This window comes from Dermatophagoides pteronyssinus, unplaced genomic scaffold (genome assembly GCF_027571235.1).
Source record: "Dermatophagoides pteronyssinus isolate colony J.1.1.1.1 unplaced genomic scaffold, Derpt_VIB-CSIC_2022.12 sq0016, whole genome shotgun sequence".
Classification (NCBI taxonomy): domain Eukaryota; kingdom Metazoa; phylum Arthropoda; class Arachnida; order Sarcoptiformes; family Pyroglyphidae; genus Dermatophagoides; species Dermatophagoides pteronyssinus.
The window spans coordinates 960,970-982,816 of record NW_027461540.1 but is presented as its reverse complement, the minus strand read 5'-3'; the positions used below and the strand labels follow the sequence as shown (position 1 = coordinate 982,816).

General features: G+C 28.4%; 4 protein-coding genes across 6 annotated transcripts; 1 reads left to right on the top strand and 3 right to left on the bottom strand.

Annotated features, from left to right (window-relative positions):
• Nucleotides 1–426: 426 nt before the first annotated feature.
• On the bottom strand, nt 427–9,544 carry gig (TSC complex subunit tuberin). Of its 3 annotated transcripts, none has more exons than XM_075822270.1 (12): nt 7,481–9,544; nt 6,258–7,399; nt 5,980–6,186; nt 4,807–5,922; nt 4,599–4,730; nt 4,328–4,532; nt 3,966–4,254; nt 3,419–3,786; nt 1,658–3,342; nt 1,499–1,586; nt 1,338–1,429; nt 427–1,271 (listed from the first exon to the last, which is right to left on the bottom strand). In XM_075822270.1, the coding sequence occupies exons 1-12, from the start codon at nt 7,839–7,841 to the stop codon at nt 849–851; spliced, it is 6,108 nt and encodes a 2,035-aa protein (XP_075678385.1). In that variant the 5' UTR covers nt 7,842–9,544; the 3' UTR covers nt 427–848. The 3 variants fall into 3 exon arrangements, with proteins under 3 accessions (XP_075678385.1, XP_075678386.1, XP_075678387.1); XM_075822271.1 differs by having other exon boundaries at nt 3,419–3,783; XM_075822272.1 differs by having other exon boundaries at nt 3,419–3,696.
• A 3,192-nt stretch (nt 9,545–12,736) lies between these two features.
• LOC113792178 (uncharacterized) lies at nt 12,737–16,455 on the top strand. Its single transcript, XM_075822305.1, has one exon. The coding sequence runs from the start codon at nt 12,938–12,940 to the stop codon at nt 15,593–15,595; it is 2,658 nt and encodes an 885-aa protein (XP_075678420.1). The 5' UTR covers nt 12,737–12,937; the 3' UTR covers nt 15,596–16,455.
• A 2,807-nt stretch (nt 16,456–19,262) lies between these two features.
• LOC142645622 (uncharacterized) lies at nt 19,263–20,018 on the bottom strand. Its single transcript, XM_075822269.1, has 2 exons — nt 19,934–20,018; nt 19,263–19,441 (listed from the first exon to the last, which is right to left on the bottom strand). The coding sequence occupies exons 1-2, from the start codon at nt 20,016–20,018 to the stop codon at nt 19,263–19,265; spliced, it is 264 nt and encodes an 87-aa protein (XP_075678384.1).
• Nucleotides 20,019–20,177: 159 nt separating this feature from the next.
• Nucleotides 20,178–21,833, bottom strand: LOC113792253 (uncharacterized). The gene has a single exon (XM_027342166.2). The coding sequence runs from the start codon at nt 21,831–21,833 to the stop codon at nt 20,262–20,264; it is 1,572 nt and encodes a 523-aa protein (XP_027197967.2). The 3' UTR covers nt 20,178–20,261.
• Nucleotides 21,834–21,847: the final 14 nt, after the last annotated feature.

Genomic DNA, 21,847 nt, shown 5'->3' with positions numbered 1-21,847 from the left:
ACACCGTATATGATACATATTAAAAATGCGTTGGCGTCGTTGTCTTGGCGATGCCAAAAAATCAAATTTGAACACGGTTGGTGTGTGTGTGTGTGTGTGTGTAGGTGTGTTTGGCTGGATGATGATAATGATGATGATGGTTTGGTTAAAACAGACATTACAACTTTTTGATGACATCCAAATATCAAACAAACACAAACACAAACACCATTCATTGATAATCGACGACGGATGCTGTTGTTGCCATTAAAGACTTTTATGGTAACTAGTCGAACAAGATTTTTTTTTATAAATCAATTTTCTCTGTTTCGTTTGGAAAGACAAAAAATCTTAAAAATTGCCTTTAAAATATTCAATGAAAAAAGTTTGATTTAATGAATGAATTTTTTTTCTTACGGAAAATCATTTTGAAAAAAGACAAAGAAAAGAGATTTGGATTTTTTTTTATTATAAAAACAAATTATTCTGGTTTTTTTGCATGCAAAAATTATTTAAATAAAGGGCAGAGTTTGAATAATAAGAATTTTTTTTTTGAAAAATATTTGTTGTCTTTGTGTCACACATGCTTGCTTGCTCGCTATGATTATGGTAGCCCAACAGAATTTTCAGTTTCAAATATCGAGATCACCGGAAATTTGCCAGAAAATTTCCGGAAAATTTTCAAATTTTTTTTTTCTTCAAACAAACAAACAAGAAAATTGAAAAATGAGATAATTTTTTTGTTTTGTTTAGGGAAAATATAAAAAATAAATTCTTGTTTTTTTTTGTTTGTTTGTCAAATTATAAATCAACAATGACATTAATTATCATCATCATTTTTTTAGATGGAAACATGATTCATATGCAAATCAAAAATCTTTTGTAAATTCAGTAAAATCCGGAAACACTAATCGTTGTGATGATAATGTTTCATAATCGAATGAATTACCAATACCACCACCACTGTTATAAATATTTGGACTAATTGCCGAATTTGTTGTTGTTGTTGTTGCTGATGATATAGATTCATCACCAATAGATGTTGATTGTTGATTTTGTCGTACCATTCTTGTACCAATAGTATTACTTCGATTCGAATATCGTTCATGATTATCCATTTGGCCATGTTGTTGTTGTTGTTGTTGCTGCTGTTGTTGATTTTGTTGTTGTTGTTGTTGATAATGTTCTTGTGCACGTTTACGTACACGTTTTATATTTCGTAATCGTGAAAGCCAATTCGATATATGATATGATCTCATTTCTTGTTTTGGATGATAAACCATTGCGCCCAACTAGAATGTAAATAAATAAAACATAAATTTGATTATTCTGTTGATGATTAAAAAAACAAAATTTACATTTGCATGAATAGCCAATTGTCGTACATAAACAGGTAATGCATCATCCGATAACACCTGCGATTCAGTGTAACCAATAAATTCGGCAAATTCTATAGAAAAAAATATACCAAAATACATCTTGTGGTTTGATTAATGATGATCTTTTTTTTTATACAAACCTTTTCTACTTTTTATTTCGACAATATTACTATCATATTCTAATGGTGTTATTAATACGACAGCCAACATTACCTGTCCAAAACCACTCTGAAATAAGAAAAAAAAATAATGAATTAGATGATAATCCAGTAATTCAGTCTTTTTTTAAAAAAACTTACTTTCAATGAAAAAAGATCAAAATTTTCACCACTATTATTATAAACAATACAAACTAAATCATTACCAATATGTGCCATTTTATTATTACATTTTGGATCATTATCTAATGTAGGCATCATTGTAGCAACATGAAATATCATCTGTACAAGATGATCACACCATGAAATAGCATATGGACCATCTTTAACACCAAGACCACCAACATAAAATACACGTGGATCAATATCTTCCAGCGAAATTAATTGTCCAATATTTTTTAAAAATTTTGCATATCTAAATGATCCAATTCGATTGGCAAGTATATCGGCACGATTATTTGTCTGACCAGGACCAATATAAAGTATACCAATTTTGTGCGTTTCATATGGCGTTATTCGATCGAAAATACTTAACGATATTTTCAATGCATCATTACGTTCAAGTTGAATAGGTTTTTCAAAATCAACATTCGAATTAGGCAGACAGATTTTATCTTTAAACATAGAATTATAATATAATTGTAAAAACACAAATTGTGGTGAAAGACCAGCGGGTGAAAATGGTTGCCGTGAAGATAAATTTATATTCGATGCTGACATTGATGATTCATGATGACCTACACCACTACCAAAAGCCGATGATGAACTGGAACTTTTCTGTACCGGTGTCATCACAGATATTGTATGTCCACGATCACGAAACATTGTTGAAGGCTGAAAATTTTTTGATGATTCATTATCACCACTACCACTGGATGATACAAGACTTGTTTGTGAACCATTCGGTGTATTTTCTTCAAATGAAAAATCTTTTTCAAGCTTACGAACATGATGATGATTACGATATTTTCCGGTTTCCATATCATTATTATTACGTGTTTGTGGAACATCAAAAAATTTGGTTATATTATGAGTTTGTAATGTACGACTACCACCAAACGATGCAGCACGACTAACTGGTTGAGAAATTTTGGCTTTTTCCTGCGGTTGTTTTTGTTGATCATTTAAACTAGAAATAGTCCCTGAGTTGGATTTGGCATCATCATCATCATCATTTTGATTAGAATCCTGTTTTGAGATCTCATTATTATCATTATTCGAATTGGATACAATATTTAAATCTGGAAATGAATTTTCAAATATTTGAGCTAATGAATCATCTTCATGTTTTGATGATATCCAATTTGGAAATTCACCCAAATTATTTTCAACACGTAGTATAAATCTTGTTGTACCGGTTGAACGACGAATTAATATTTCAGCCCATGTTTGGCACCAACAACGGCAGTATCTACTAACAACATTTGAATCCGATTCAATTGATGATGATGATCCTTGAATCATATTCTGTTGTTGTTGTTGTTGTTGATTAATAAAATAATCATCATTATTATAATTTGAACTTTTCGTTGTTGTACTATGATTAATTTCCGAACGATGTCGACGTCTAATTGCAATATCTTGTTGTTGTTGTTGTGTTGTTAATGATTGATCAAAATTATTCGCAATAATTGATTGATTCAAATCATTGTTTACATTGTTAAATTTTTCATTCCAATTATTCATTAAATTATTTAATGAATTATTTATTGTTGTTGATTTTGGTGATCGATTCATATGACATATTAAATGACATTTATTACAAAGACCATTTCTCATTGCTCTTGATGTACAACCAGTTGTTGTTATTTGTATTATTTTATGTCCTATATATAAAATGTTTGAATTAAAAGAGAATTTAAATAATAAATATTCATAATGATGATAATAATAGATATTTACCAATCATCCAATATTGTGTTTTATCTTTATTCAATAATTTATCAATCATTGATGGTTTTAATGGAAGCGGTGATGATGTTGTAAATGCATTCGATGCTAACATATCCATACAAACTTCAACTAATTCAAATTTTGATTTTTCCTTATCATTCGGATCAAATATAACACTATCATTACCAAGCTGTTGACCATGGCCAACCATATTGAATGCCGATGATGATGAAAAATTAAATGATTGTTGTTGTGTATGATGATCATTTGTTTGATTACCACTTAAACTATTAAAAGATTGAAATGAAAATGTATTAAGTGTTAATGGTGTTGAAGGAGGTGGTGGTGGACTTGAAGCCAATAAAAAACGATTACTACTATACGATAAAGGGGTTAAAACAAATAAACGAAACAAAAACAAAAAACAAAAAACAAAACCAAAAAAAAAAACATAAAATAACAAACAAAAAACAGACAACAAAAAATGAATGGATCACAAACATAAATTGAATGTGGAAAATAAAACAAAGGGTTAACAAAAACAAAAATCTCTTACTTGGATTTTGTTGAATCGGTTGTTAATTTTTGTGCCATTAATAATGCTAATTGATTTGATTCATTATCTTTTAGTATATTATATTGAAAACCTTTCATCAATAAATGTACCAAATCCATACGACATGGTATTGGACATTTAAGAAACCACATTGATATAACACGTAATGCTAATGCAACAGTATATTCACCATATTTACATGGATTTATATATGATTGTGCAATCATAAATATTGATAAATATTGTTTATTTGTAAATGTATAATATATATCCGGAAATACAATTATATCTAGAAATAATAATAATTTAAAAATTATTAAACAAGGATTTTGAAAATAATAAAACAAATATAAAATACATACTGGATAAAAATTCCAATTTCGGTATGGCCAATGCTTTTGTTGTTGTAATTTTACTTAATTGCATAATAGTATCGGATAGATAACGATTCATTGTTGTTTGCATTTCAATCGAACAAATTGTTAATGATACAATACATTGTCGAAGACAGGACATTTTTGATGAAAAATGTATCAAACCATTTAGTAGATATTTTACAATCGAATTCTGATTATTTGAATAAAAAGTATTTTTGTTTCATTTTGTTTTGTTCAATTTTACAAATCATCATACCTGTGATGTGGACAGTAGTTTATAGCCAACCAAGGCTGAAATTGAATTATAGATATGGACAAGTATATCTACTTTGCTCATTTTTGCTTCACCCAAATGTAATTCATTGAAACGATTCAATACAAAATCAATCTAAATTCAAAAAGAAAGAAAGAGATAAAACTTAGCTTAGAATATTGTTCACAAAAATAAAATAAAAATCACTTACAAATGTACAAAGAGCATTAACCATTAGATCAGGAATTGATTCCGTTTTGATAGATAAATGTGTCATCGATGATGATGGTGTTGAATGATTGGATGAATTTGTCGATGCATTAGCAGCCAATATTAAACCTTTATGTTTTAATGTTTTTGGAAGCTCAATAAATATTAAATGTAAAACTGACCAATCTTTTTCACATTGTATTGTTTCGATAATCAATTTAAGAGCATCGATGAATGCACCATGAAATAATAATGTTGTCGATGATGTTGTTGTTGTTGTTGTTGATGAAGATGATAATGGTGATGAGGTATTTATAATGGGACTATTTGAATTTGTTTCATTAACAACTGTCGATGTTTGTTGACGTTGTGGACTGATTGGTGGACTTGATTGTTGATTTGAAACAATCATTATTTCACGAATCAATATGTATGGAGAAAAACGAATCGATTCTAAATCTTGATTGGACGTATCATGATTATGATAATGATGATGATTGGTGGTGGTGGTGGTGGTGGTGGAAATATTATCAACTACCACTCCTAATTGTGCCCATCGATTTGTACGTAATGATAATATTGTATGAAAGATTTTTCGTTTTATTAATGATAATGTACGATTATATAATGATGATGTTGATGATAATGAATCCATTTCACCCGAAAATGAATGTAAATAATGTAATTTTTGAACAAAAGCTAAAATTTTGATCAATGAACGAAATGATTGTATAGCAGCCATATGACATTGTATATGATTAATATTTTCAATAAATATTATTATTAAACCATCAACCGAACGAATAGCATCATCAAATATATTATTAATTTCATTTACATTATTTGGTGCCGACAATTGATGTGTTATTATTGGTCCAATATTATTTTGTGAACGATGATTCAATGAAACTGTTTCAATTGAATGTTGACGATATAAACGAAATCGATTATGAATAGTATGTTCAAATATTTCAATAAATTCCATTAAATTTTTATTTGATTGTAATTTTCTAGCCAAAAATATTAGAAAATTTATGGCCAATTCACGTAATGATTGTCGATTATTATCATCATTGGAAATGGAGAAAAAATTCGAAGCGACATTTTCCCAAAAAACCTAATTGTTAAAAGAAAAATGATAAAATTTTGAAAAAAATTTCCAAATAATAATTACATCAGCATCTAAAAATGTCGAAACATTTAAAAAATTTTCCAATTTTTCCAAACATTTCAAACGAATTGAATTATTTTTCGGTGATATAAAATATATGTTAATAACATGTTTTAATTGTTTTAATTTATATTCCAAATCGAAACGATATTTATCAATATGATTTATATGTTTCAAACGATGTTCAATCAGATTGTAAATAGTTTCATTCTGTAAATTTACAACAACAACAGAAAAAAATTAACAAAAAAATTGACCGAACGAAAAATAATAATAATTACCGTAAGATGATCACTAGCCATTTCAAAAATGGTAAAAATTTTTTCAATATAATATTCATTATTTGATAAAAATCTTAATGAATATTCCATATTATCATCACCATTGTTATCATCAACAACAATATCTTCAACATTATCATCATCATCATCAAAATAATGTTCATCAATAGTAATAATATTGAAAAAAACTAACCGTTCCAATAATTTTAATATTGAAAGTATTGTTGATTTCAATTGAATTGTTGTATCATTTTGTATTAATAATAGATAATTATTAACAAGCATATCACAAACATCCAATACAAGATCCCATGTATATTGATAGATAATATTCGAACTTTTTAATGAATTTATTGATTCATTCGATGATCGTTGATTATTTTCCAATATAGTTGATGATGATGATGATGATTTTTGATTAATCGAATCAATAATAAACATTTGTATACCATTTGCAATTTCCAATGCAATTAAAGGACTAGAAGCCATATCATTATTTAATAAAATTTTAAATGATGGTAATATAACATTTGCACTAATTGTTGTTTTTTGTTTATCATTTTGATTAATCATCATATTACCCCATAATGATTGTACAAGAAAATAAACAGCACCACGTATTAATAATTTATCTTTAAAATTAATTTCATCTTCAATAATATGATGTAATGTTGTTAATGCATCATAACCAAGATATGTTCCAATTAAATTACGCATAATTTTTTGACAAATTATATATAATTCATCACGATTAAGACCAATACATAATATAACTATAAATTGACTTAATGTTTCTGTTGGTAAATGTGAATAACTTAATACAACATTTAAAAATTCATAAATCAATTCTAATTCCATAATTGATTTGGATTGATATGCTAATGAACAAACATAACGTATCATTTTTATCAATGCTTTTGAATTATCCGATGCAACATATGTAGCATTATATTTAATTAAATTGATCATAAATTTTAAAAATTTTTGCTGCATTAATGTTTCATATTTATTTAATTTTAATTGACCATCACCACCACCACCAACATTTGTTGTTGATTCAAACAAACAATCAATAAGATTGATAATAAAATATGCAATTTTCGATTCATAATTTAACAATATTTTTCCATAATCAGTCAACACTATGTAAAACAGCCAAAAGAAAAAAATGTTATTAAAAACTTTTTGTTTTTCCTCATTAAAAAAAAAAAAAACAAACTTACCGACAAGAAAATCAATTATATCAGGAATGTCATCATAATCATCATCATTATCATCATTATTATCCAAATTCAATATTGTATTGAATAAATAATAACGTAACATACCAATCGTTTCAGCTTGTCCATTTAATAATTTACAATATGAACGCCAAATACGATGTCTACATTCATTTGGTATTGATGATGATTTATCCAATAATAAATCAATTGTATTTTCAAATATAAAACTTAAATATTTTTCATGTTCAATTTGATTTTTTGGATATTTTCCATAATTTAATTGTATTAATTCTTCAAGATTTTTACAACGATTTTCCCACGTACCATTACGTAAAATCATTATATTTGATTGATCATTCATGATTGTTTCGTTGTTGTTTAACAATCGAGGGATTTGAATGTAAAAAAAACTTTTTTTTACTTTACTTAAATCGGAATTTCAGTCAATTTTGTTGTTGCTTTTGTAGAATGGTTGAATTGAAATGATGAATATTCATCATCAATGTCCATCATTTTTTTTCTTCAAGAATTTCAAAGAATAAATATCACAATCAAACTGGGAAAAAAAGTTGTGCAGCAATACAGTTCAAACTAAAAAAACACACCAAACAACATTCAAAAATCAATGTGCAAAACAAAACAAAAAAAATGAAAAATCAACAGCAAAAGTCATTTTAACATCATCATCATCATTTTTGTTTCTCTGAATGAATGTGATACGTTTTCAAAAAAATTTTCTTCATTTTTCTTTTTTTGGTGATGAAAGGATTTTTTTTCTGATTTGTTTGGCTACAACGGTGGTGATAAGATAAGGGTAACAAACATATTTTTTTTGGTGATTTGTCGAATGATGATAATGATGGACTTTGATGATTATTGATTCGATGACCATCAAGGAATAAATTCCAAAATGTTGATGATCGTTGAAGCAAACAAAACAACAAAACAACAACAATTATTGTGTGCTTGGTTATTTCTGTGTGTTGTGATGGCAGCAGCAAAAAAAAAAATTATTTTATCAAAATCAAACAGACGACACTGATATCTGATGTTGGTTGATTGATGGATGATAATGATAAACGACGACGACGATGACGACTATCTAACTTCTATCTATATGGTGTTTTTTTTACAAAAAGTAAAAAATCATCATCATCATGATCAGAATGAAGATCTTCATGTGGATCGAACAATTAGATAAAAGTAGACATTCGAATCTTTTTGTTTGGTTTCACTTGATCGATATAATCATGTTTGGTTGTCGAGAATTTCTGTTTTTCTCTTGACAAAAACAAAAAACAATGTATGAATCAAAATCAGGATGATGACATTTTCATTGGAATTTTTTCTTTTGTGTGTGTGTTTAAAAAAAAAAAAAATTATGATGAATTGGCGTGTGGGGTATGGTGTGTATATTTTTGTTTCAAATGAATCGAAGAAAATGATGATGATGATGATGATGATGGTTAAATTCAATGTTGTCAATCATCATCAAACACAAAGATCATTCGATTCTTTGATCGATCGATCGCAATGTTCTTTGTTCTTGCTCTTTGTTGTTGTTGAAGTTTTTTTTTGATTTCTCATTAAAACAAAAAAACTTTCACTCGATTTTTGGATTTCTTATTTTTGGGGGAATCTCTTTTCTTTTCTAATCACATAATGAAACAAACAAACAAACAAAAAAGCTATTCGTTGTTGTTGTTGTTGTTATTTTCAAGCTCTCTTCCTCATTTCAATTCAAGTATTCATTTTTTTTTTGTGAGTTTTTTTTTCTTTTCTTTTTTTTGATGGTTGGCTACAGCTGTTGGTTGGTTGGTTGTTGATGATGATGATAGCGGTGGAGCTAGTGTGTCGAGTTTTTTTTTTTGATTGGTTGCTATCGTCTTCGAAGCCGACGCCGTATGTAACCGAAAAAAACCTTAAACACGGAATAGAAAATGGATTAAATTTGAAAAATTTTTTTTTAATTCCAAAATGGATATGTCACAAACAATCAAACATGGATTTAACATTGGAAAATTAATGGGAAAAAAAATCAAACACAAAACATTTGATATGATAAACACACATGCTCTTTGGTGGCAGCACTTGACGATTTAAATGGATCGAAAACTATATCTACAGTCATTAGGTCAAATTGTTGAAATAAAAAAAATTTTTGAAAATTTTTTTTGGCGCGCTTGCAAAATTCTCATCAAAATATCAAATGTAATCTTTCTTGGAATTCAAATCTTTGAAATCCAATCAAACAAAAAGATTAAAAATTCAAACAACAACAACAGAAAAAATGTTTTCTTTTCATTTTGATTGTCGAGTATCAGATGACGCCACCACCACCTGTGTTTTTTTTTCAATTAAGAAAATTTGAAATTTTTCAAAAGATTTTTCAGCAAAAAAAAACAATCAATCCACATCAATATCATTGTGGGTCAATCAATCAATGAGAAGAAATATCATTGATTTTTCCATCTCAATCTCATATCATATCATTCATATTTGGGATTTGTCAATCAAATCAATCAGCGATTCAAATATGAAAGGAAAAAAAAGGATTTTTTTTTGTCAGTGAAAAAATCATGAAAATCAACGATTATCGTCGTTTTCCAATATATGTTTTCATCGTAAAAATTTTCCAATTCCAAAACAAAACAATAAAATAAATATGGTATTTAAAAAAAAACCAAATGAAAAAATGTCTTTTTTTTACATTTGAAAATTTACATCGATTCAAACAACAACAAAACAGGTAAAGATGTTTATCTCTCTCTCTCTCTCTCTCTCTCTCTCTCTCTCTCTCTCTCTCTCTCTCTCTCTCTCTCTCTCTCTCTCTCTTTCACTTACCTGTCTATTTTTTCGTATTGCAATGCAATGCAACGAAAATCTCTCACAATTTTCTTTTCTCCATGACATTTGAAATTGTGAATAAATTATTCACAATTTTTTAAGATTTTTTTCATTCTCTTTTCAAAAACGTTATTTCTTCTCTCTCTCTCTCTCCAATTTCACATTCATTTGTTCCTTTATTTCCTTTTCTTCAATCATTCATTTTCTTTCGTTTTTCAAATGATGGCCAAATATTTATTTTTTTTGTAGTTGCACAAACAAACATTCCAAACATTTTTTCCAATGGTGTTTACCTGATGATGATGGTGAACATTTTTTTTTACTTTTACTTACTGATGTCTTACGTGTTTGTATTTGCCCGAGAGGAAAACTGTAAAAAAAACTGTAAATAAATAAACATCAAGATAATTTTTCTGTTTTGGTTTTTGTGTTTGTTTCAGGCATCCAATTGGTGTTTTTATATTTTATTAGTTTTTTCCTTGTTATTATTATTTCCATTTAGCAAGGGATTTTTTGTGTTTTTGGGAGAGAAAGTGAAAAAAGGTCGTGGAATATGAAGTGAGAAAGTGAATTTTTTGTTTCATTTCATCAATCGATTTCTCTGATTTGTTTTTTGCTGTTGTGTGATTTAATGAAAATGTTTTTCAATGTTTTTCTTGATTCTCAATCAAGGTTCGTTCATTATTTCCATTACTTTGATTGATTTGATTTGATTTGATTTGATTTGGTGAATAAAAATTTTCTCTAATTGTTTTGTTTTGTCACAAAAAAAATTGCATGCAATAAGAAAGGAATTTCTTCGTTTCAAGGTAAAACTTTTGTTGTTTTCGTTCATTTGCTTTCTTCATTCGCGAATAATGATTCTCATCAATTCAATGTTTTTTTTTCTTTCTTTTCTTCACCGAAATAAATTTGTTGTTTTTTTTTCAAATCAAATGTGAATGAATGAATTAAGTTGCTGTTGTTTAGTTGTTGTTCGCAAATTTCACCTTTATTCTCTGTGAAAAACATTTTTTTAAAAAGCAAGCCAAACAAACAAACAAACGATGACACACCTGAAAAGAATTTAATAATGTTATATGTGTGTTGGTGTGTCTATTTAGATAGAAAAAAATATCGTTAAATTTTACCACTTTTATCATTTTATCACTTTTTTATCAAAGGTAAAAAAAAATATTCAATGATAATGAATAATCATCATTGGCTTTAGTGAAATGAAATGAAAAATTCATATTCTTTTTTTTATTCAAATTCAGTTTTAGCAGTAGTGGTAGTGAGGATAGGATGATATATCCATGGTTGCTATGGAATTTTTGTTTTCATATTTTTCATATTTTTCAGTTTTTTTTTCAACAACAACCAAATCATGTTTATCTCAATCGACATTGTATAATCGAGGAGAAAAAAAAACTGTTTCGATCAGTGAACCATAAACATTTCATTCATTCCGTTCATTCATAAACAGAAACAAACACTGGGCTCAGGTTGTTGGCCCTATTTCTCTCAATCCTGAAAACAAAATTTTTTTCAATGTCTTTTCTGTTTCGGTTGAAAGCTAGAATTGATTTTTTTTTTTGATTTTGTTTGTTTGGTTGAGTGAGTGAGTGAAAAAACTCTAAACCGAAAAATTCATCGATCCAAGAAACCGAAAAAAATGCATTTTTTTCAATGAAAAATAAAGTTCGTAAAGACAACCAAACAAGCAAACAAACAATTTTCTTTCGGTTTGCCAAAATGAATCATCCTGAAATGAATAGTGAAATGACGCCACAATACTACCACATTCCTACCTGTTTTTTTCATTCTTTTCATTCATTCATTCAATCCATCCATCTTGATTGCTACTCCCTGTTTTCATCATCATCATCCGTGTAAATTGATGGTAATGTTTCTCTCTCTCTCTCTCTCTCTCTTGGATTTTTGGATATGATAAAAGCTTGTGTGTGTGCGGTGCTGTGTGTTGTGGATGCATTCGATTGCAACCAAAAAAAAAAAGAAAGAAAAAAAACATTGATGCTTGTTTGTTATAAACGAAACATAAAACATGCAGGCAGGCAGGCAGACAGACAGTCAGGTATATCCTGTATTCGTTTCTTCTTCTTCTTCATATTTAACCTGTAGTTATACTATTAGTCGATAAATATACGCATCGAAAAAAAAAAATGGAATGTATCATTTTTTTTTCAGCAAAACCTGATAGTTTGGATGATGCTAGATGCATCATTTGTTGATGAATGAATGTTTTCATGTGATGAATATTTTCATAAAACAACGTAACATAACATAACGAGAAAACATTTAGTGTATTACATCAGCTCATCATTATCATCATTTTGATTATGATTTAATGTTTGCTTGTTTGTTTGTTTGTTTGGTTTTAAAAGTTTTTTTTTCATTAAAGTTTTTCTTCTTTTTCATTTTTATTTTCAAAAAAAAAAATTTCAGCAAAATTTTCAGCAAATATTTTGTTTCAGCAACATGGAAGAAAATGAAATCAATCTTTGAAGCAATCTTCTAAATCCTGATTATCTTCGTAATCATTATCGTCATCAAACGGAACATCGAAAAAAATCATCGATCGAAACATCGAAACATCGAAACAAACAAAAAATGGATAAAAATAGTTCATTAAAATGTTTAAAATTTTCATTAATAGCCGGAAATTCGGCTGTAATTGCAATTGGTTTAGCTGGTTTTCTAACTGGTTTAATACAACCAAATTCAATGCAACATTTAACTGTTTCTGGTTCACAATTAACATTAATTAGTTTATTAATGGTATTTATTGGTATTATCGGTTTGATTGGTTCATTACGTGAACATTTTTGCCTGTTATTAACATATGGATTATGTTTGTTTATTGTGTTCATATTTCGTTTGATTTGGTCATTAACAACACCATTACATCAAAGTGGTCGTTTTTTAATGGATACAACAGCCAGTCTAACAATATTATCTAGTCTTTTGAAAATATTTTTAATGATTTTTGCTATTTTATTGGCATTGGCAACACAAAATTCTCTTCCATTAACAAAAGAAAAATTTTATTATCTTAAAAATAAATTTAAATTTAAAAAACCAAAATCCAAATTATCAAAACATCAAATTGATTCTGATTATCATCAACGAAAACAACCAAAGAAATCTTCTTCTTCATCATCTTCTACGGTGAAATCCAAAAACCATCAGCAACAATTATCAGCATCAAAATTATTAAGACAATTTCAAGATTCGAATGCAATCTACAGTAATAATGGTTCATTGATGAGCCATAATAATAATATCTATGAAAGTGGTAGACGACGAAGTCCATCGAATCGTTTAATAATGAATGGTCATCCTCATCATCGATCATCATCATCACGATCAAGACAACAACAACAACAACAATCATCTGGTTATTCGGGTGTTGGTTATAGTGGTCCAACGACTATAACAACCGAAACCGGAGCAATTGGAACCGGATCAGTAGCAATAGCTATCGATGGTAGCAATAGTGGACAATCATCATCAGCAAGTCAAGATAGTAATAATAATATTAAACATTCGAATCAAATATTGGATGAAAAATTAAAAATTGATTCATCAATGTTATTACATAATCATCATCATCATCATCCTCATCATTATCATCAACAACAACAACAACAACAACATTATGGTCAAAAAAATCAAAGCCATTCTTTGCCACGTGATCAACGAAGTGGTGGTGGTCATCGTGAACGACCAAAAACATTATCCAATGATTATATTCATTATCGTTCACCATCACCTCCGCCAAGATCACCAAGATCACCACCACCACCACTACCTAGATCAACAAGATCACCAATACCATTACCTAGATCGCCACCACCATTTCAACAACGATCATCGTCGACAAGAAAAACAGAAGATCCAATTCGTCAACAAAAATCAAATAAATTTACAAATCAACCATTTTATAATCCATATCGTTCATTACCAAAAAGTACGACGAAAACATCGTCGACAACGATGACGGCGAATAAAATTCCCGAATCTAATAAATCCAAACCAACATCATCATCGACACAATTACGACCAACAACATTACCACGAAGTGTATTATATTCAATGACAACAACAACCGCAACAACGTCAACAACAACAACAACGACACAGCCAAATTATCGATCCTATCTTACCTCATCATCACGGTTAACATCATCAAATGAAAAACAACAACAACAACAACAATCATATCCGATGACAACAACAACAACAATAATGACAAGTCCAACAATAACATCACGATTATATTCATCATCACCAAGTATTGTACCACCGATAACAATGATATCGACAAATATTCAAATGATCGATGATGATCCGATAACGACATCAACTTCGTCGACAACGATGACATTGTCGACGACAAAAACGAATGATATGAATTTAAAAACAAAACCATCATCATCATCATCATCATATCGTTTTGGTAGATTATTTGGATCATCACCATCATATTATCCATCAAAAAATGTTGAAAACATTTCATCAACAACAACAACAACAACAAATCTAAGTCAAACAAGAAATTTATTCTCAACTTATACATCACCATATACAAGTCATTTGTCAACAACACCATCATCATTATCATCATCAACATCGAATGTGTTGAATGAACAACGAAGACCAATGAGTCCAACATATCCATCGATGATTAAATCACCAACACCATCACCTACAAATGATTTGATGAGAAAACAAAAAGATTATCATCATGATACATTTCATCAATGGTCATCGACATTATCATCACGAACACCAACACCGCCAACAACGATAATCAATAATAATGGTGAAACAAATCAATTTCTTCCATCGTCAACATCGACGACAACAACAACAACTAAAAGTGGACCATCATCAACATCTGTAAATCTTTTTGCTAGAGTTTATCCAAAAACATATGAAGAATATGTAAAATCTTATCGTTATCCTGAATCATGGAAACAACAACAACAACAACCAAAAGAGTTACAATCAACAATAAGTGATACAATGATTGCAATTGATCAAACTAGCACAACAAAAACCTCATCAACAACATTACCACGAAATGAAAATATATTTGTCGTGACTGGTTATAATCGTACGAATAAAAATTTAACAGATGCAAATAATCCGAAAAAAACAACAACAATGAAAACATTAACAACTACACAACAACAACAACAACAAAATGATGAACGACAACAAAAACGTATGATATTCTATAAACAACAAACATTATTTCAATAATATCATAATCCATACGACATTGGTGACATTATCATTAATATTTTTTTCGACAAATATAGCCAAACCTTGTAAATGATGTTATTTTTTTTCTTCAGTTTGTCTGCTTGTCATGTATAATAAATGTTTTATGTCACACGCACATATCGATTGATTGATTGAAAATTTTCTTCTTCATCGAATCGATTCTTCAAGTTTGGTTGATGTAATGGTGGAAAACCAAAAATCTTCTCTTCATCATCATTATTATCAATTAATTATGATTAATACAATGGCTACAATACAATCAAACATTTCAAAGAAAGAAAGAAAAGAAAGAAAGAATTATTATTTCTGTTTGTTTCAATCCTTTTTTTTTGATTAATTACTTACCTAATATAAAACAGAGAAAGAAATTGACAGAAAAATATCTTCTTCATTTTTTTGATTGAAGGCCGAATCATCATCATTCGAAAGAAGAAAAAAAAACAATCGATCGATCATCCATCGACTGAATAATGAAGAATTGTCAGAAAAATTACATAAAATACACACACACACACAATGCACAATGGATATTTAAAGATTGTAAAAAAAAAACATTTTTAACTTTTTTTTTTCATTCATTTTTTCTTGTTATTTTTTTTTTTTTTTTTGTTATTTTTTGATTTTTTAAATCTCTTTATCTATCTATCTTTATCGCATTATTCATTCATTCATTCATTCATCATTATGATGATGATAAGACGACAAAAGACAAATGGACATACCCAAAAACCAAAACCAAAATTCTTTACCATTTAATTTTTGTTGATTTTTTCATCATTTTTTTTGTATCTTCATCGATGATAATGATCAATAAATAATGTTTGAAAAATAAAAAAGTTTTCGTTCAAGATAAATGAATAAAGATCGAAAAGAAATTTTTGAAAAATCGAATCCTTTCAATTGAATCGTTCGAATCGATTTTAACCGCGCCAAAAGGAACTCACAAACACAAATATTATCTATTTTAACATCATCAGAATGTTTTTAGAAAGTTAAAATAGCCATTCGAATCCTTTTTTTTTATTTCCATCAATTTTTTTTGTTTTTTGTTCGTTTGAAACGTCAAAAACTTCAAACAAGTCATATGATTTTTTTTTTGAAGAAATAAAAAAAAAAAAACGGGGAAAAATTAAGATGAAAACAAAAATCTAATCAACAATACCTGTACATCTCATCTATACCTATTGAGAAAATTTTATTGCCTGAAAAAAATTGGAAAAAAAAAACAATTTGTCGTTCGACATGAAAAATTGGAAAGGAAAGTATACTTTTTTTTTGGTGAAAGAAATCTTATGTCATTTTATGTTTCTGTTTGTTTGCGTAGGATCTTTTAAATCTTTATTCGATTTCTTTTCACATCCTACATTCATTTTGAACCGAGAAAAAAAAATTTTTCATTTCGATTATTTCAAATCTTTCTGTGTTTGTTGGTGTGTGTTGGTGTCGATCATATCCCAAACAACAACAATGTACATATTCATTGAAGCTAATGTAATCTCTCGGTGTGTGTGTGTGTGTGTTTATAATTGACATTTGATGGCCATTTGATCAATCAATCAATCAATCAAATAATTGGCTTTTTCCTTAATCAATTTGATGTTGAATTTATATGTGTTCGATGTTAATGTGATGGTGACCTTGTTGATTCGTTCGAATGTGTCGGTTGTTGACATTATTATTATTATTATTATTTTGTTTTGTCAAAAAACAACAACAACAACAACAAAAATAATCACGCAACATCCTTTTCAACATGAAAAAATGTTGTTATTTTTGTCAACAACATCAATTCAATTACCGCACCCATAGTAAATTTTAACATTGTTTGATGCACCTGCACACACACACACACCTGATAACCGGTAATTGAAAAATTCATCAATTTTCTATCAATGACCATGGATTCGAAAAGGCTTGAAGCCAAAAAAAAAATCAAATTTCTGAATTGATTCAAATAAGCCGCAATCACGTGTCGATTGTTTGTTTTGGTTTTTGGAAACCGTTATATAGATATTTGGTATGGACACTTCCATTTTTTGGATCACAACAATTCTCTGTTTACGGCAACTACTGTTCCTGGAACAAAGTCCTAAATCAACAATAACAACAACAACAACAAACCATTCACAAAATGGATTGCTCAATTGTGCAATCGATCTATGATGATGATGATGATGATCATCATCATCATAAATTTTTAAAAAAAATTGTTATTGTTACGAAGATTTTCTATTGATTTTTTTTTCAAAAAACAAAACAAACGGTAAACATTTTCTTCGGTTGTTGTTGTTAAGCGTGTTGCCATTACTGGAAAACAAAAAAGACATTATCATTGTCGAATGTCAAATTTTTTTTTGGTATTATTATTCATAAAGATATCGTCAATCTTGTCTAGTCATTCGAAAACATTGAATTTTTCTTTTTCTTTAAAAAAAAATCCCGTCCGAAATCTGAATCAATCTTGAAGAACCACTAAACGAAACAGAAATAATGTTTATCAAGTCTACATATTGTTTGAATCGTTGAAAGTTTTCTTCTTTTCTTTCGTCCACATAGAAAAACACGGAACAAAATAAGGAAATGTGAAAATTATCTTATCTAACCATTATTTTTTTTTCATAACTGAAAGTGTACCTTTCGAACATAACAAGATGTAAAATATAGAGAGAAGACGATCAATTTCTCTCTCTTTAGTTCAACAAACAACAACATCCAACAATCTTTCAGTCAGTCAAGACAATCACAATATAACTTTTTTGAAGTGATCCAGATCCAAATACATTTGTGTAATGGTGTTTGTTTGTTTTTACGTTTGGAAAATTATTATTTACTGTTGTTGTTCGAAGTTCCAATGGTGATGTCTGTGATAATTGAAATCAAATACCAGTACCATCATTATCATCATTTTTACAACAAATCTTGAGCGAAACGAAAAAAAAATCTTGCCTCAAGTATTTTGTTTGGGCAAATTTGACCCATTTCTCTTTCAACATTTTTTTTTTTTTTGGTTCGTTGCACTTGACTAAAGACTTTTTATTTTGGGTTTGTTCCAATCGAAGAAAATTGTCTAAAAAAATTTATCATTCGTAAGAAACTACCAACCAGCGATATGTCAATGTTTAATTAGCAAGTTGTCTGGTCAAGCCAAACCAAAACAAAAATAAAAGTCTTTCAAATGTCCAATACGATAACGACGATAACAACAACAACTAATTGCAAATATTTTGCCATCGGCAAATATTCATCATAATCATTAGTATTTTTATATTGATCTTTGATATTTATAAATTTTCAATCACAATAATGATGATAATTTGACCGGTGTTACAACATTGATCATTGATGATAATATGATGGTAATGATTCAGAATTCTGGAATTCATTATTTATACGAATCATTTTTTTCTCTGAATTTGAGGTTTGTCGAATAATGATTGATTAGTTGATTGATTGATTAATTAATTAATTTTATAATTTTGAACAGTTTTATACCGTTTCATTCCTCTATTTTGAACGTAAAGATTCAAATCAATATTCATTGGCAAAATTGATTAAAATAAATTAACCATCAAGTGAATTTTATTCATTGATTCAAGATGAATCGTTCATCAACATTATCATCATCATCATGTAGTAAATCTAATCATCCAGATTCACAATGTTTACTTATGAATCGTTGTAGTAGAACATCATCAACATCATCGATGGATCGAATGATTCGTTGTATATTGATAATAATTGTGGCCATACTATTGTTGTTGATTGCTGTTAGCGGTCTATTTATGTTGCTCATTTCATCCGTACCAAATGATTTTCCATTTTTAATTCTTAATAATAATAATAATAATGGCAATCATGATCATCATTCAAATACATTAACATTTCCAATCGATTCATCCGGATTTTCATATTATTCATTAGCAATTTTTCAACTTTCATTAATTATTACTGAAGTTATAATTGCATTATCAATAATATTTATAATCGATATTCATAATGATCATCAACGAACAACACCTGTCCAGTGTTTATCATCAAAAACAAGAGCAAGAAGAAGAAATACAAGTAACCGAAAAAGAATAAACATTGATGATGATATTTTCATTGAAGATTATTATAATGATGATAATGATAATGATAATTTAATAATTTATCGAAAACAATTTCGTTTAATATTCATATTGAAAATTATATTAATAATTATGATTTCATTATCAATTTTATTACGATTATATACATCAAATTTATGGCAATCATGGATCTGTAATAATAATAATAATTGTTATGATCAACAACAAACATTAACCATTCATTCATCATCATCATCATCATCGATATTATCATTATCACCAAATTTAATCAATTGGTCATCCAATTCTATACTATATGTTATGACCATTATTTTTGAATCATTATTATTTTTATTAATATTCACTATGACAACAACATCATTATCCTGATTTTCGTTGAAACAGTTGTTTTTTTTTGGTTTTGTAAGTTTATCATTTTATTGTTTATCTTGTAAAAATTACAAATTTTACATTTAATTTTTATATAGTTACACATATCTATTTTCATCAAGATGAAATATTCTGCTATATGTTCTGTACTGTATTGATTTTGTCTAATCCAATGTATTATGTTATCGATGATGATGAGGATGATTATCAACCATCATTTCATCATCATAATTGTTTGTTGAACCATAATTTTGATAACGATAATGTTGATGAATTTTATCCATTCTTTCATATAATAATGGTGAATGATTATATTGTTCATATGGTGGTACTGGTGATCGTACTCTTGATGGTGGTAATGATAATCGATCATTATAATCATCATCATCATCATTGTTTTGATAATTACGATAAAACATTTGTGATGGAATTCGAGAACAATCACCGATTCGACCATAATTATTATTATTATTGTTGTTGTTGAAATCTTCCAATTCTCTTAATTCTTTATCATCATCATCATCATCATCGACATATTCATCAGCAGCAACATCGAATAAAATTGGTGTTGGTTCATAATATTCATGTTCGATTGCTGTTGAACGTAATGTACTACCATAAAGTGGATGATTATCAGCTTGAAGATTATGATGATAACCACCAATCGGTTGTTGTTGTTGTTGATAGTTTGGTGGTGGAACTGTCAATGAATATTGTCGATTAATTGGACATTGATGATGATATTCATGAATAGCATTGAATGGTTGTTGATGAGTTTGTGTTGTCGATGTTGATTCCTGATGTTGTTGTTGTTGTCGATTTATCGATGTCGTAATATTTGGTTGATGAAGAATACTTTTCAACGGTATTGATGATTGCGGTAACAACGATGATGATGGATTATTGATAACATTGGTATTTACATTGGTATTTTGTTGTTGTTGTTGTTGATCAATCATTATTGATTGTTTTCGCATATCAATTGCTGAACTTTTTCTACGTTTTTCTACAACATTATTATCATTGGATGTTTTTTCATTCGAATCTGTATTATCAATGAAAATTGAACTTTTTTTACGATTTTGTATCATGGATAATTCTTTACGATGTAAGTAACGTGCTACTTCATTAGCAATATTTAATGTTAATTTTGTTTCATCTTCTTCACGTGATATGGAACGTTTTTTTGTCCATAACCAACATAGATAAAATGTTACAAACACTTGTAAACATTCAAATATGGCCAATATTAGCTCAATATATGTTGACATTGCACCCGGTGCAGCTTGTAATAATGGTGGTATCGGTAATTGATGATCCGGTGATACCATTATTTTTAATCTAATCATCATAATTATTGTTCGAAAAACAAATGTAGCCAATAATATAACACCGTATGAAAAAAGTAGGCAAAAATTTTCTGTATAATAACCGATTATACCTAATAATGCTCTACCGATAATAAAAAATGCTAATAACATATATGATCCGGCTTGTAAAGTTGCCGTTGATGCTACTGCCCAAACTAGAAAAAATATTCCAGTAAAAAATAAACAAATACCCAAACTGAATTGAATGATTAAAAATATTTCAAGCATACGGCCAAATTTTTTCTCCAACCATTCCAATGATATTTGTCCATCATCATTATCATTATCATCATTATCATCATCATCATTGTCATTATCTTCATGATCATTCGATAATACTTGATCATCATCATCATCATTATTACGATTATTTACTGGTGACATTCGTTAATCAAAAA

Bases quoted from the DNA above. Each gene is read 5' to 3' on its own strand.
- LOC113792178 (XM_075822305.1), top strand. From the start codon at position 12,938: ATGGATAAAAATAGTTCATTAAAATGTTTAAAATTTTCATTAATAGCC.
- LOC113792253 (XM_027342166.2), bottom strand. From the start codon at position 21,833: ATGTCACCAGTAAATAATCGTAATAATGATGATGATGATGATCAAGTA.
- LOC142645622 (XM_075822269.1), bottom strand. From the start codon at position 20,018: ATGGTCATAACATATAGTATAGAATTGGATGACCAATTGATTAAATTT. The intron at 19,442-19,933 runs AATGAATGGTTA...TATTAAGAATTA, and splicing joins CGATGATGATGATGATGATG to AAAATGGAAAATCATTTGGT.
- gig (XM_075822270.1), bottom strand. From the start codon at position 7,841: ATGAATGATCAATCAAATATAATGATTTTACGTAATGGTACGTGGGAA. The intron at 4,533-4,598 runs GTATGATGATTT...TCAAATAATCAG, and splicing joins AACTACTGTCCACATCACAG to AATTCGATTGTAAAATATCT. The intron at 3,343-3,418 runs GTAAATATCTAT...TTTTATATATAG, and splicing joins AACACAATATTGGATGATTG to GACATAAAATAATACAAATA.